This window comes from Macaca fascicularis, chromosome 2 (assembly GCF_037993035.2).
Source record: "Macaca fascicularis isolate 582-1 chromosome 2, T2T-MFA8v1.1".
In the NCBI taxonomy this organism is placed as follows: domain Eukaryota; kingdom Metazoa; phylum Chordata; class Mammalia; order Primates; family Cercopithecidae; genus Macaca; species Macaca fascicularis.
Window position 1 is genome coordinate 95,912,983 of NC_088376.1, and position 15,852 is coordinate 95,928,834.

General features: G+C 43.2%; 1 protein-coding gene across 11 annotated transcripts in view; it reads right to left on the minus strand.

The window, feature by feature from the left end:
• ABCC5 (ATP binding cassette subfamily C member 5) overlaps nt 1-15,852 on the minus strand; it is a 95,655-nt gene extending 79,803 nt beyond the window's left edge. For 5 of the 11 annotated variants that reach the window (XR_012430908.1, XM_005546512.4, XM_065540279.1 and 2 more), the window contains exons 1-2: nt 15,319-15,489; nt 12,196-12,379 (exon numbers count right to left, since the gene is read on the minus strand). Coding sequence is in view for 10 of the 11 variants with exons in the window: in XM_005546512.4 (XP_005546569.1) it covers nt 12,196-12,379; nt 15,319-15,356 (222 nt within the window). In the remaining variant the exon portion in view is untranslated. Of the gene's footprint in view, nt 1-12,195; nt 12,380-13,165; nt 13,607-15,318; nt 15,490-15,569; nt 15,735-15,797 lie in introns of those variants that run through there. The other 6 variants (XM_005546513.4, XM_065540280.1, XM_074031509.1 and 3 more) reach the window with 3 other exon arrangements.

Genomic DNA, 15,852 nt, shown 5'->3' on the forward strand with positions numbered 1-15,852 from the left:
GCAGGCCCTAAAACCATCCTCAGGCCTCAGATAATCAGCACACCTATCACACCCCATGACCGCCACTTCTCCAGCTGTCCCATCTCATTTTAACAGGCTGCCAGAGTGAATGCCTGCTGACAGTACAACCAAGGGCTTTTCCCCTGCACGGAGGCCACTGGGACAGATACCAGGGGCCAGAAATCATTCCCCATCTGAGCAATCCAATCCCTTCCTGACGGCCAGACGACAGCAGGGTAGCCTTCCTAATAAGCCTCAGGCTGAGGATTCAACCAAGTTCTTCCTGAAGGCAGAGACTGCAGGTATCAACTGGCAACACAGAGGCACCTCGGTTTCCAAGGGGGGTTAAAGGCTGCCTGCTCCTGTCTGGCACACCCCTCAAAGAAAGTGGTATCTGGGGCACAATTGGAATCAACAGGCCTCAGATCTCACAACACTGTCTTCCTCTCCTCTCCTCATTCACAAGACCTTAAGACAAACAAAGAGAACAGGCGCCTCTTCTAATACATCCTTCTGGCCAAGAAAAGCATTTCTACAGATGTCCCAGGCCTATGCAGCCTTTATGACACACATCTAGAAAGACAAACTTTTAAAGGGAACTGTTGTGCCACCAGATACAGTTCTTAAGGGACTCAGAATATTAGAAATTAAATTTAAAAGTGAATTAAAATTCACTTTTAAATTAAAAAATATCAAAAACTGATGTCCTCCCAAGACTAGCTGACTTCAGGCTTTCCCGCCCTTCCTAATCTCCAACAAGTTAAAGAAACCTACCAAGCACGTTTCCTCTCCTAATTCCCACCACATCCTTACTCCCCAGTGGGCTGTTAACATGACCCTGACCATCTTAAGCTCTTCCCTTAAGAACTTCCAAATAGTAGCCATTTCAGTCAAGAGGATCAGCAAAATTCTAGAACCCAACCTATATGGGGAAGAAGCAGAATACAAAAGAAAGAGCTATTAATCTAAGTCAGGGAAGCTGCTAAACTCAGTCCCATCACCAGCAGCTATGCTACACGGAGAAAAGAATTAACTTGAGCATCAGCTCACTTACCTGTAGCGGTGCTGTTACTCTGAATAACTGTGCTGTTACGTTGATCAGCTAGCAATACAATTCACAAGCATCCCTCCACCACCACGGTAAAACAAGGTATTTGTCTGCAGTTGATAATCTAGCATTACTCCATAATCAGCAGGAATTTGAGGGTTTTCAGTTGTTTCATAAGCTAAATTCCAAGGAACTTATTCAAAGTTCCTATTACGTTGGGTCTAAGATTAACTTTGTTAATACCATGGTAAAGTTTCAAAGGATTAAACTGAAAATGAATCACAGGGGTAAAGGGGGATTTACTGGAAACACTTGGAGCCAATGGGTGGGGGGAGAGAATAGACTTTATTCCATGAGATCCAGACTAGAGATTCTCAGCACTGCCTACCTACTAGAATCACCAGGGGAGTTTTAAAACAATACCGATGCCTGGGTTCTATCCCAGAGACTGATTTAATTGGTCTGGAATAGGACCCCAACATTCGTATTTGTGGAACATTCTTCAAGTGATTTTAACATTCAGCCTGGCTTAAAAACGATTGATTTAGAGAGTTGTGAATATTGTTCTTTTGCATTTGACAAAAATCCCTTCAACAAGATTTTTCAGGCTTTAGCTAAAAAAAAAAAAAAAAAAAAAAAAAAAAAAAAAAAAAAAAGGTCCAATGCGGTGGCTCACACCTGTAACCCCTGCACTCTGGGAGGCTGAGGCAGGTGGATCACTTGAGGTCAGGAGTTCGAGACCAGCCTGGCCAATATGGTGAAATCCTGTCTCTACTAAAAATGTAAAAATTAGCCAGGTGTGGTGGTGCACACCTGTAATCCCAGGTACTTGGGAGACTGAGGGCAGGAGAATTGCTTGAACCCAGAAGGCAGAGGTTGCAGTGAACTGAGATCGTGCCACTGCACTCCAGCCTGGGTGACAGAGAGAGACTCCATCTCAAAAAAAAAAAAAAAAACACACACACAAAGGCCAAAATATAATTTGTAAATAAAACTTCCTCCAGTGCCTAACACAATGTGTGTTAAATGCGTAGTACAAGGCTTTCAGGGTTCCATCATGTGACCGCCGTACTGCAGAGCCGGCCAGAACTGCTGACCACGGTGAGAAGCAAACACAAAGGTTAGGGGCTGAGCGGTTTGGCTATTTTTCTACTGGGAGACACAACATTGAAGAAAACTAAGTGACTGCTCAACATCATACCTGCATAATACCAATTAAAAGTAAACAGGGCCGGGCGCGGTGGCTCAAGCCTGTAATCCCAGCACTTTGGGAGGCCGAGGCGGGCGGATCACAAGGTCAGGAGATCGAGACCACAGTGAAACCCCGTCTCTACTAAAAATACAAAAAAAAAAAAATTAGCCGGGCGCGGTGGCGGGCGCCTGTAGTCCCAGCTACTCAGGAGGCTGAGGCAGGAGAATGGCGGGAACCCGGGAGGCGGAGCTTGCAGTGAGCCGAGATCGCGCCACTGCACTCCAGCCTGGGCAACAGCGTGAGACTCCGTCTCAAAAAAAAAAAAAAAAAAAAAAAAAAGTAAACAGAAGGTTGTCAAGTTCACAGGATTCTTAAAAAAGTCAAACAACTATAGCCATTTATTGGAACCCATTCTGTGTAGTTTATTTATCTCTAAAAGCCTGAGTGTGTCTATTTCCACCACATAAATACAGATTTCATAATAACATATAAATCCTTTTTAGTGAGATTTGCTTTTTTTTTTTTTTTTTTTTTTTTTTTTTTTTTTTTTTGAGACGGAGTCTAGCTCTGTTGCCCAGGCTGGAGTGCAGTGGCCGGATCTCAGCTCACTGCAAGCCCCGCCTCCCGGGTTCACGCCATTCTCCTGCCTCAGCCTTCCGAGTAGCTGGGAGTACAGGCGCCCGCCACCTCGCCCGGCTAATTTTTTTTGTATTTTAGTAGAGACGGGGTTTCACCGTGTTAGCCAGGATGATCTCGATCTCCTGAACTCGTGATCCGCCCATCTCGGCCTCCCAAAGTGCTGGGATTACAGGCTTGAGCCACCGCACCCGGCCTGAGATTTGCTTTTGAAAACATACCCTGAACTCTAAGGTCAGGTACAGCTGTCAGTGTCGTGGCATCTCCTGGCTGGTTCCATGCTCTTTTTGGCAGCCCAGCACACTGGGCCAGAGACAGGCAACAGAGCCATCATGCTTCAAAGAGGAGCCAAGTACTGTGTTCTGAGCCACTGGATTCCAGAAAGAACATCCCTGGAAGCTCACCCAGCCCCAGCATAGTCTGCCAAGTAAGTGTCTCTCCTGGGCCTCACCTACAGAGAGGTGAGGCTAAATGGGGACTGGGCAGGATGGCCTTTGAGGTTCCATCCATCTTTTAAAGTACACATGTCAGTCTTGCTTTCTGCCTCCACGAGCAGGCTTTGGTAAGTGGAAGTTCTCATCTGATATCTAATAACAATTGATTCTTTGAACAGCTAATTCAGAAAATAATCTTAAGCAGTTAAAACACATATAACATCTAATCATCTAAATTGGCTAACTCCTTAAAAGGGGGGCAGGGAGGGAAAGGATAAATTTAATTCTGCTCATTAGTGGACTTCAGTGCACCAAATTAACTTCACTTTAGTCTGTAAGCTTAACAATGACAGTTGCAAACCCTTCCGGAGGCCCTGTTTCTTGCGTTGACCTTTTTATTTTTGACTAAGAGAGGGGGAAAAATGATAAGACATTAAAGAAAGCATTAACAGAAACCTACCTAACGGTGGAAACAAGATTTCATTGAAAAAGTTTCCATTAACCATTTGTAACTTCCAAGTCATCTTAACAAAGATTTAGGTACTTAAAAAACAAACAAACAAAATAACCCGGGAAGCTAATTCCAACACTTTTCTTCGCCTTTGACAGAAAGCTCCTTTAACTCATGCCAACAGGCTATATTTATTTCCCTTAAGCAGCACTTCCTAGGAAAGCCGCGGCAATCTTGCAGCAGACAGCATAAGAGAGCTCATGATCCCGGCAGCAGCCCAACCTCAAGAGCCCCAGCGAGCTGTCCATGCAGTTACCAAGCATGAGAGCCATCTGGGCTCTGCACCAATCGCAGCACTGTTGTTATCTCAGCCGGAGAGCTCTGGGCTGCTATTGGAAACCAACACCTGGCACCAGACCAGATACGGTGTCACACCCAGCAGTGCCTAAGAGACTACTGAGCCTCATAAAGCTTTATGGATGCCTACAGGGAGAGAAAAAAAAAATGCAGGTATTCTTACTCATCTTAACCCTGTCCAGAAAATCTGCTGAGTCACTGAATATCAATCAAGAGAAAAATAATGCAGAGCTGCAAAATGCTAATCTCCTTCCTCCTGCTCTCCTTCCTGACAGCAAGCCGACTCACAGGTAATACTGTTGACTCGGAAAACACAAGGGCATAAACAAATTCACACATCCTTAGTCTGTAAAGAAAAGCTTTCAGGAGCAAACTCTAAAAGTACAATGTACTAGACAAAACTATTTTATGAAAACAATGGTTGTCTCTGGGTAGAGGAATTAAGGGTGGTTACTTTTTTTCCATAACTTTACACACTTTGTACATTTTCTATAATGAGCCCATATTTCTTTCCTAACAATACATCTTCGAATCATTTCTGGTAAGAGATTAGACCCACATCTTTGATTCCTAAGATATAACTTGAGCTCACCAAAATATTTCAAATCACTAATTATGAAAACTCCAACCAAGGTTAAAGGGTCAGCCTACCACAGAACTAAGGAAATACTAAGTAAGAGCCCTGGATTTTATGAATACTTGCTTTGTTACCTTTCCTAGACACAGAACATTCTAATTTGGTAGGAAGAAAATCCCACCAATGACACATTTTTGAGAGAAGGGGAAAAATAACTAAAGATCATGTGCCAGTAATAAGGGTACATGAACTTTAGTTTACTTCTGCTTTTTTTTTTTTTTTTTTTGAGACAGAGTCTTGCTCTGTCACCCAGGCTGGAGTGCACTGGCGTACTCTCAGCTCACTGCAAACTCCGGCTCCCAGAGTCAAGCGATTCTCCTGCCTCAGCCTCCCCCCAAGTAGCTGGGACTACAGGCGCATGCCACCACGCCCAGCTAATTTTTTGTATTTTCAGTAGAGACAGGGTTTCATCGTGTTAGCCAGGATGGTCTCGATCTCCTGACCTCGTGATCCACCCACCTTGGCCTCCCAAAGTGCTGGGATTACAGGTGTGAGTCACCGCGCCTGGCCCACTTCTGCTTATTTTTCCATTCTTCCTCCTTTCCCAGATTAGACATGCTAATGAAAAACAAGGCACCCTTAGCTTTGCCTGAGAGCACTAAGAAAACAAACCACCACCCCAATAAGATAAAGCTCATAAAAGCATTTGACAAGCTTTGTCTTGCTTTTGCTTAAATATTAAAGCAATTAAAATCCAAACTCCTTGGCTTGTTATTCAAGAACACACATGGCCAGGCGTGATGGCTCATACCTGTAACCCCAGCACTTTGAGAGGCCAGGGTGGAGGGATCACCTGAGGTCAGGAGTTCGAGACCAGCCTGGCTAACACGGTGAAACCCCATCTCTACTAAAAATACAAAAAATCAGCTGGGTGTGGTTGCATTTGCCTATAATCCCAGCTACTCAGGAGGCTGAGAAAGGAGAATCGCTTGAACTCGGGAAGCGGAGGTTGCAGTGAGCCAAGATCGCGCCACTGCCCTCTAGCCTGGGCTACAGAGGGAGACTCAACCTCAAAAAAACAAAAATAAAAAACAAAACAAAAAACACACATAATGTGAAATTCACTGAGGTATTGTACTATAGCTAAGACTTCATACATTTTATGCTCAATACCAACAGGGACTAGGTATCCCTAAAACCCACAACTCTTTCTTTTGCCTGGCAAGTTCTTCATTTCTCCAAATTCTACCCATTCCTCAAGTTTCCAGTCAAATGATACCTCCTCCTAAAGTGTTCCCTGAGAAGCACTTTCTCGTTTTACTAATTCCCCCAGCACCTAAATTATAGTCATCTGTGTAGAGTACGTGTTTGTGAGTTTAAGCTTCTATTGGTGAACAGGCAGGCCCAGCACCAATTTATCTTTATCTGTACCAGACCACTTGGTTCAGTGCTGTGCATGCATCTTGAAGAGTGTTCAAATATTTGCTAAATTAAAAAAATGAATAAACACTGCATCTTAAAAAAAAAAAAATCAGGGCTTGTGCAGTCATATGAGTTACATGTGCATACACAAATAGGATAAAAAAAGGAATACCTAGGCCTGAATAATCATGCCTCAGGCACAGGAACAGTGTTTAGGAGTAGCCTAGGTATAAATCTTCATGTTAGCTGAAATAACGCCAGCCTAATGCCAGCCAAAGTTAGTACTCAGGCTCAAAGAACTAACAGCAACAGAAGCCACCACTTTATTAACACTTCAGGATTAAAGGATGCCTGCTAAGCCTCAAATTGTATCACAAGTATTAACATTATAGTCCCAAAGAAAGTGCGTAGGTGTGTGAATGCTTTATTTCAACCCTAAGCATATGTGAGAAATTACAAATATTTGAAGATGTAACTATTAGAGCAATTTTTCCAAATGATATTCCAAGAGAATGATTTGGTCACAATACTAAGAAATGGGCAAACCATGTAATCTGCATCTTCACTTCTTCACACCTTGAAGAAAAAAGCACTGGCCTGCTTAAAGTCAGAACTTATTCTTTGGTACTTTGCTTCTGACTTCTGTTTGACACCATTTCTTTTCTTTCTTTCTTTCTTTCTTTATTTTTTTTTTTTTTGGCGAGACAGGGTCTCACTCTATCACCCAGGATGGAGTGCAGTGGCACAATCACAGCTGCTGGGTTCAAGTGATCCTCCCACCTCAGCCTCCCAAGTAGCTGGGACTACAGGCACAAACCCCCATGCCCAGCTAATTTATTTTTATATTTTGTAGAGACAGGTCTCACTGTGATGCCCAGGTTGGTTGTGAACTCCTGGACTCAAGTGAGTCTTCTCCCTTGGCCTCCCACAGTGCTGAGATTACAGGCATGAGACACCAGCAGCACAGGTCTCCTGCTTCCCGGTTAACTGGACATATCAAAGGCTAATAGTGGTGAATGAAACCTTGCTTTCCACATAAGAGCCACAGATGTATCCTTATCTTTTGTTACTTAGAGGCATTTTTTTGTTTGTTTTAAATTTCTGACGGGTAGTAGGCATACCTGGCATCCTGGGAGATCCTGTCCCAGATTTCGTCTCTAACAACTAATACAAAAATGATGGTTATCATGATGTGACATGAAATTGCAATCTCTGCCCAATTAACTGCTTACTTTAAAAAACAAAACTATATGCTTATATAGGAATTCTGCTTCCCAACTACTTACGTTATCCATTTTTATACCATCTCAGGCCAGAAAATTTTTTGTCATCTTGCCGGTTCCCCCTGTCAGCAAACTTGTATCATGAGACAAGTTAAAGATAAATACTGAGAAATTTTGTTTTTTGACAGGTAATGGTCAAGCAGGTAATGGTGTCTGAACTTACAAAAATACGTAGTAGCTATGCATTCATTTTAATGTATATACAAAAATAGATTGAATAAACCTATGGGCTTATTGTTGTTGTTTTGCTAGGTCTAGGCTAAGTAACAGAAAGAGAGTAGAATAAAAGAAATCTTTTTTAAAAGTTCAGAGATTACAAGGATACAGTAAAATCAGGAAAACAGTACTCAAATTTCAAAGTTTAGGAGCAGGGTGTGGTGCCACATGCCTGTAATCCCAGCATTTTGGGAGGCTGAGGCGGGAGGCTTGCTTGAAGCTGGGAGTTCAGGAACAGCCTGGCCAACAGTGAGACTGTCTCTACAAAAAAAAAACAAAAAAATTTAATAAAAAATAAAAGTTCATGGCCAATGTGGTGGCTGACGCCTGTAATCCCAGCACTTTGGGAGGCCAAGGCAGGCGGATCACTTGAGCTCAGGAGTTTGACACCAGCCTGGCCAACATGGTAACAGAGAACAGCAGGTAGGCACCTGCTGTTCAGGAGGCTGAAGCAGGAGAATTGCTTGAGCCCGGGAGGCGGAGGTTGCAGTGAACCGAGATCAGAACACTGCATTCCAGCCTGGGCGACAGAGGGAGAGTTCGTCTCAAAAAAAAAAAAAAAGTTTAGGAAACATGAAAGAGTAATAAAAATAAAATTCATGTGGATTCCTGAAATTTTATAAAAGTGGTATTAGCCTTCGTATTTCTCTGAGATAAGGCTTCAGTGGCATGTTGAAAACCTGCTACAGTGATGACTGACTCTGTATCCTTTAGGGTACGCAAGGCCCAGCGGTGCCTAACTGCTGTTCTTCTCCACTTTGTAGAAGAAAAGCTCACTGCTGCCACTGCATACCCTGATGTCAACTCTACTCTAACAAGCTGGGGACACTGTCCCCAGAAATTTCACAGGACCACACACCAGCTCCACAGCCTCCGCCTTCTGCTCTGCAAGCCATCCTTGGGTAAGCCTGCTCACTCTCACAGCTTCACCTACATGGACACACTAAAGGCTCTAAATGTTTTTTCCTACCCTACTTCTTGTCTATGCTCTACCTACTGATAATTTTACCTGTATGCACTTCAAATTCAACATCTTCAAACTCAAAATCATTCTTTTTTTTTTTTTTTTTTTCTTTTTGAGACAGAGTCTCACTCTGTTGCCCAGGCTGGAATGCAATGGTGAGACCTCAGCTCACTGCAACCTCCGCCTCCTGGGTTCAAGAGATTCTCTTGCCTCAGCCTCCCAAGTAGATGAGGTTTCACTGTGTTGCCCAGGCTGGTCTCAAACTCCTGAGCTCAGGCAATCCACCAGCCTCAGCCTTCCAAAGTGCTAGGATTATGGGCGTGAGCCAACGTGCCCAGCCCAAACTCATTCTTAGTATCTCCCTAATCTCCTTTTCTTCCCTTATGTCCATGAATAGGTTTAAATCCTTACCATCAATCCCAGACACCCCAATGCCTCCCTATCTTCTAGAAATGCCTTTCCTCCATCCTCACTTTTATGCTTTACAACAGAAGCCTGGCCTCTCTGACATGGATGGGCAGAGCCGCTTCCTGACTGCTCCCTATATTTGATCTCTTTCTCCTATACAGGTTTTTTCTGCATTGCTTCAAGACTAATCTAAGATAAAAATCTACTCTCAAACATCAGTAGCCATTAGGGAACTACAAATTAAAACCACAATCAGATACCAGGCTCATCTATAATAATGGCTTAAATAAACATTATGATAACATTGAGTACTGGCAACAATGTGGAAAAACTGGATCATTGCTGGTGGCAATGTAAAATGGCACAGATACTCTGGGAAAGAGTACTGCAGTTTCTTACAAAACGAAATATGCACTTACCATATGACCCAGCAATCGCAGTCCTGGGCATTAATCCAGAGAAATAAAAGCTATGTTCACACAAAATCCCGTAACTGAAGGTTCAGAGTACCTTTATTTATAATTGCCATTAACTGGAAATGACCCGTATGTCTTTCAACAGATGAATGGTTAAAGAAGCTATGGTACATCTATAACATGGAATGCTACTTAGCAATACAAAGGAAAGAACTATTGATGCACACAACAAAATTAGGTGGCTCTCAAGGGAATTCAGCTGAGTGAAAAAAGCAATCTCGAAAGATTATATACTATATGATTCAATGTATATAGCATTCTTAAAATGACAAAATTACAGAGATGGAGAAAAGATTAGCAGTTGCCAGAGACTGAGGTTGAGGGGACATGGCTGTGGCTATAAAAGGGTAACGAGAGATCCTTGTGATGGAATCTTTGCATCCTGACTGTGGAAGCGGTCATACAAATTTACACCTTTAAATAAATGCATAGAACACACACACACAAACACAAAAAAGGGTGCATATAAAACTGGTGAAATCCTAAAGTCAATGGATTGTATCAAGGTCAATCATTGATATCCAATGTCAATCAATGTCATTGATATCAATGTCAATCATTGATATCCTGTTGTGATATTTATTGGACTATAGTTATACAAGATGTTACCACTGGGGGAAACTGAATGAAGGATATACAGGATCTCTATATTATTTTTTATAATTACATATAAATCTACAGTTAGCTCAAAATAAGAAGGTTTTTTTTTTTTTAATCTCATTAACTTCCAATAGTTCCCCAATGCCTACAGTGAAATATTTCTTAGCATGGCATGCAGAATTTCCCCCAACCTATAATCCCTTTATACATCCTACACCCTAAACAACTAGTTCTAAGAGCTAACATTTATTGGGCACTGGCCATGTGCCAGGTACCATTTTAAACATTTTATATGTATTATCTCACTTACTCCTCAGTGATCCCATGAGTCAGGTACTACTGTCAACACCATTTTATATACAAATGACGTAAGTAGCTTATCCAAAGTCCCAACATGCCATATGCTCTTTCCATACCTTTGGGTCTATACTTGTACTGCCTAAAAAGCCTCCCCACCTAATTGCCCTTTAAGGCCCTGCCCCAATGTTACCTTCTGACATTTTCTAGACTTAACTGTTACACTAACTGTGTCTAGCACTCAGAGGGTATTCGACAGATGTTTAATCAACATAAGGTCTAGACAAAAGGACATGAGGAAGTTATAAAACTGGCACCACGAGAAGTATTTGACACTGATTACATTGAGCCTGTTTCTTTGAAGTTAAACCTGAACGGAAAAGCATTCGATAATACACAGTAGGGTACAGAGAAGACTCATTAGCAAGAAAATGTTAATTAATAAAGCAATGGCTTTAACACAACCAAAGAGGGAAACATAGTATCAGGCTAAAGAAAGGTCAGTGCCAGCTGCAAAGTCTGTACCTTTCTCAAATTTTCTCATAACAAATACACCAACATAAACCTCAACTTCCTAAACCTAGTCCATTCTGCTTTATTAGGTACTTTTCTAAGAAAAGATATATTTTTTTTCCGCAGGAAAAAGAATATTTTCTCCAGGTGAAAATGCATCTTCATTATTTCCCTTGGAGGAAACTAGATTATTATCTAAAGACTGCTTAACTTATGAATTCGCTTGAAAATCATACTGAGTATCCCACAACTATCTAGAATTGTTCTGAAATCTGAGTCTCTCCAAAGGATTCACATTTTATTTTATTTTTCATTTTTTTTGGAGACAGAGTCTCACCTGTTGCCCAGGCTGGAGGGCAGTGGCGTGATCTCAGCTCACTGCAACCTCCACCTCCTGGGTTCAAGTGATTCTCCTGCCTCAGCCTCCTGAGTAGCTGGGAGTACAGGTGCCTGCCACCACACCTAGCTAATTTTTGTATTTTTAGCAGAGACAGGGTTTCAGCATGTTGGCCAGGCTGGTCTCAAACTTCTGACCTCAAGTGATCCACCCACCTCAACCTCCCAAAGTGCTGGGATTACAAGCGTGAGCCACTGCACCTGGCCAGATTCACATTTTAAACACGGATGACAGAAAGTAGAAGAAAACACCAAGTTTGTTTAGGTACATGAATGAAGCTTAATTGGCTTTATATTCTCTGTCGTCGCCCCCACGACCCCCTCCTCCTCAATAAGTTGTCTTCTCTTAAGCACAGCCTTTTCAGAAGGCACCAACATAGAGTAAAAGCGAAAAAGAGGAGAATGCTCAGCACAGATCAGGTGGGAGGCTGAAAGTCAGCCTCTCTTCCACGTATTGAGTGCTTACTATGGACCAGAGACTCATAAATAACCATAAATTTTTAACAGTAACCTAAAGTCAATAAAGAAAAATACTTTTTTTTTTTTTTTGGAGACTGAGTCTCACTCTATCACCCAGACTGGAGTGCAGTGACATGATCTCAGCTCACTGCAACCTCTGCCTCCCGGGTTCAAGCGATTCTTGTGCCTTAGCCTCCCAAGTATCTGGGATTACAGGCGCCTGCCACCATGCCTGGTATTTTTGTACTTTTGATAGAGACAGGGTTTTACCACGCTGGCCAGGCTGGTCTCGAACTCCTGACCTCAGGTGATCCACCCACCTCGGCCTCCCAAACTGCTGGGTTTATAGGCATGAGCCACCATGCCCGGCCAAAAAATAAGTTTCTAAATTACGCATTATATGAAAAAAACAAGACGTGTTTTAGTACAATAAGCAGATAAGAGACTCTTAGGAAAGGAAACTGACCGGTCGAGTTCTCCTGAACTTAGAATCTTCGCGGTCTCTGTGCGGCCCAGAAGTGCTGGTTCTCTCCCTCACACTTCTGTACCCAGGACTGGGGATGATATACTCTTTTCCTATGTCAATATCCTTCATCTTCTCTGAGTGGAGGTTCCAGGGCTCATAGACTCTTAGTTTCACATCAGAATTCCTGAAATTAAAAATTCATCAAGAAATAGATTATTTCCTAAACAGTACTTAACCATATGTTCAAGTGCCTTAAAATACGGGGGGGGGGGGGGGGAGAAAAGGCAAAAGTACTAAAACTTTCTACTGTTATAGCTACAAAAATTAATTTTCAAAAAATGTTCAAAGATTTTCGTTTCATTTTTTTTTTAAAGAAAAAGATTCAGTATAAGAGAATCAAGAAAAATTACCTTCTCCCACTTCTAAGGGAAAAAAATTTAGAAAAAGTAAACACACTAGTAAAGAGACACCCACTCTCTTCAACTAAGCTCAAATCCAGTGTATACAGCATATAGATAGGTTCGTTTTTTTTTTAAAGACTTCATAGAAACAATTTCAGTTTGTCCCAAGTATTAAAAACTCCACAATTTTAAAGTGGACATCATTTCTCCCACTAAATTTTACTAAATAAAAACTTACCGAACACTTATTCTACCAATGATATATTCCATCTCTGCCTTTTTATAATTAACTAATGGGTTAGCTGGTGTTATTTTAAAGCTCCATGAAGTTACACAGTTAAAACAATATTATAACTTAACTTCAAACACAAATTCCCTGGGTACTGAAAATGTTCTAAAACTAGATAGTGCTAATGGTTGCACAATGCAGTGAATACACTGAAAAAAAACCACTGAATTGTATACTTTAGAAGAGTGAATTTCATGGCATATAAATCCTACGGCAATAAAGCTGTTATTAAAAAACAATAACAAAAACAAATTCCCCACCCTGTATTACTAAGTCTTACCTAGTTTTTACCTGAAACTCTGTTCTAAACCACTGCTTGCCTGGCTAAGTCTAATCAAGATCCTGTGTCAACTCAGGTCACTTAAAAACAAAAAACACATACATACTTCTCTAAAATGTTTCCCCCCTCTAAGAAGGGTCACAGCCCCCCAGAGACAAGCTGAGAAAACACCTTTCAGACTAGCCTCCAAAGGAAATTAAAGACGTGTAGCCGTGTTGCTTTCTGGATTCCATAAATCCCTAGCTATCGCTGTGACTTAAAAGTACTACTTCTGCAGCACAAAATTCTAACCATTATAATGCATTTTTTAGGGTGTCAGATAAAAAGAGAACACTTAGTAATCCTCTAAATAAAAAAGACTAAATCTCCTCCGCAAAGACAGGTTTCCAGTCCAAAGAAAGCTTGACTTCTTGCCTTTCAGAATTCTGGTTCAAGTACCCTAAGTTGTTATAGCTGTTACTTATCTTTAAAAAAAAAAAAAGTCACCTTGTCCAATGACAAACTACACCATAAAGAACAGCGGCTCACCAAGCCAGAGCGCAGCAATCACGTCATTGAGACCTCATTAAGGCTAAACTATAAACAGACCTGGCATCTGCCAGTGTCCCCAGTGTTGAGCTGTAGCTGTAGATCAGTGTAACCTTCTTGTTACGAGAATCACGGAAGTCTAACCTTCCCCTTCAAGGGTTCCCTAGCTTAGCTGATTATCTGGAAAAGGAAAAGATTAGTGCTACCTTTTTTAAAGGTGGGGGTTGGGGCGGTGAGCGGTTTGAAAGAGAGGTGGTCACTGGAACTCATCCACTATACGAAATGCCATGTCAAGAAGAACACGAACATCATCTCAATTATCTAAGCACCCATGATAACCAAAGATTCTTTCAACCACTTTTATTTCAAAGGATAAGGCAGAATCAGTGGAGCACAGGAGCAGAGAGAGGCAGGGACAAAACGACTTCCCTGTTATGACACAAATAATGACCGTTTTGTGCCCAGAGTGACTGCTGTGGTAGACACTGCTAAACTATCCTAAGGGACTAAGTTATTCTATGTATGAAGGGTGTGGGGAACAGTGTTCCATTATCTCTAACACACTCATCTCTACTTTCCTGGAAAAAGAGGCACAATCAAGAGAGCAGGCAGGCCCAAAGTAGGCACAAAGTTACTGTCTATGGCCTTGAACATAAGGACACCATCGTCTGTGTATCTGGAACATAAAAGAGGGCACCCCACGTGGAGGCCGGCGAAGAGCTGGGAATCCTGACAGGTTTGGAAAGAAACAAAGCCCCAGTCTGAAGCAAGCAAGCAAGGATAGATCCCCAGGTCAGCCTTTTTATTGATACTATTTATATTTCCCTATCTTCTCGTGTTCTCCTTTGAAGTTGTTGGAAAATCTTTTTTTAAATGCTCGCTTGCCTCAGCTATCAAGAGAGGAAGAAAGAGAAGGGATTTTTGTTTGTAGAAAACAAACCTGTTGTCCAGATCTGTACAATGGTAGAAGCAGAATAATCAAAGTGGGAGAACCCCAAAGAAGTCCCAACAGGGTTGAGGCCACTTAGCTGCCCTTTTTTTTTTTTTTTTTTACCAAGATTCTCTTTCCACTGATTAAAGTGTAGACAGTCTCCCTACACAATGATACTGATTCAACTGCATGGCAGCAGGAGAGTTGCACGGGACTACACGAACTGTTGCCTAGCCAGACTGGTGTGTGCAAGCTGCAGTCATCCCAACACTCTTGAGTAAGTTTCCATCACCGCCAGGCCCTCAAGCTACACAAGGAAGACACCACGCTAAAGGGATACGTATTTACCACACCCACTGTAATCCACTTGTTGCGTCTCCAAGCAGCCTCACCTTTCATGCACGCTGCAGACCCCAGTAAAACCTAGCCATCTCCTCCTCCAAGACCTCCTGAAACTTTCCCGGTCGTTCCTGTGCCCACCTGCCTCCAGCCTCTCCGTCTGTGCAGAAACCAAATGACCCCTGTGTGATAAACACAAAGCCACCCGCAGCTCTGCGTGGCAGAAGTGAAAAAGAGCACTGGATGACCGTGGAGAGATCTGGGCTGCGTTCCCGGCTCAGCCACGGGTTTGCTGCGCGTGCTTATGTCACGTACCTCCATTTACCCGCTTGCAAAAACGAAGGGGATGACTTACTTCGAAGGTCGCTGGCGGCTCCGCTGCGGGTTGAGCATGGTGCCCTGAGCCGCCCACTGCACAGCCTCCCGGGTGGGCGCTTCTCTCAGACGGGCTTCGCCTGGGATGCCCGGGCCCTAGGGCGTTCCCACAGCCCGCTCCGGCCTGGCCAGGCGAGCGCGACCCACACCCACGGCCCACGGGCGCAGCGCCCCCTGGCGGCTGCGGCCAGAGACGTAGCCCGCGTCCCTGCCCGCTCATCCCAACCCTACCTGCCTGTCTTCCAGCACACGACCCCGTCACCAGACCCCGGGCTCACAGGCCTAGGAGGCGGCGGCAGGAGACCAAGGGGAGGCCATACCCCGTTCCCCAAGTCTCCAGTGTCCCCCGAACTGCTCGTAGCCCTGGCCACATCCCGCCACGCCCCGAGGAAATGCAAAGCGGTGATCCCCGTGACAACCGAGCTGGAGGGCAGGGGTGCGGCAGCAGCCATCACCTACCTGCGCCCCTGCTCCAGGACAGCCGCGCCAGCCGCTCAACCACACTCCCGAGCAT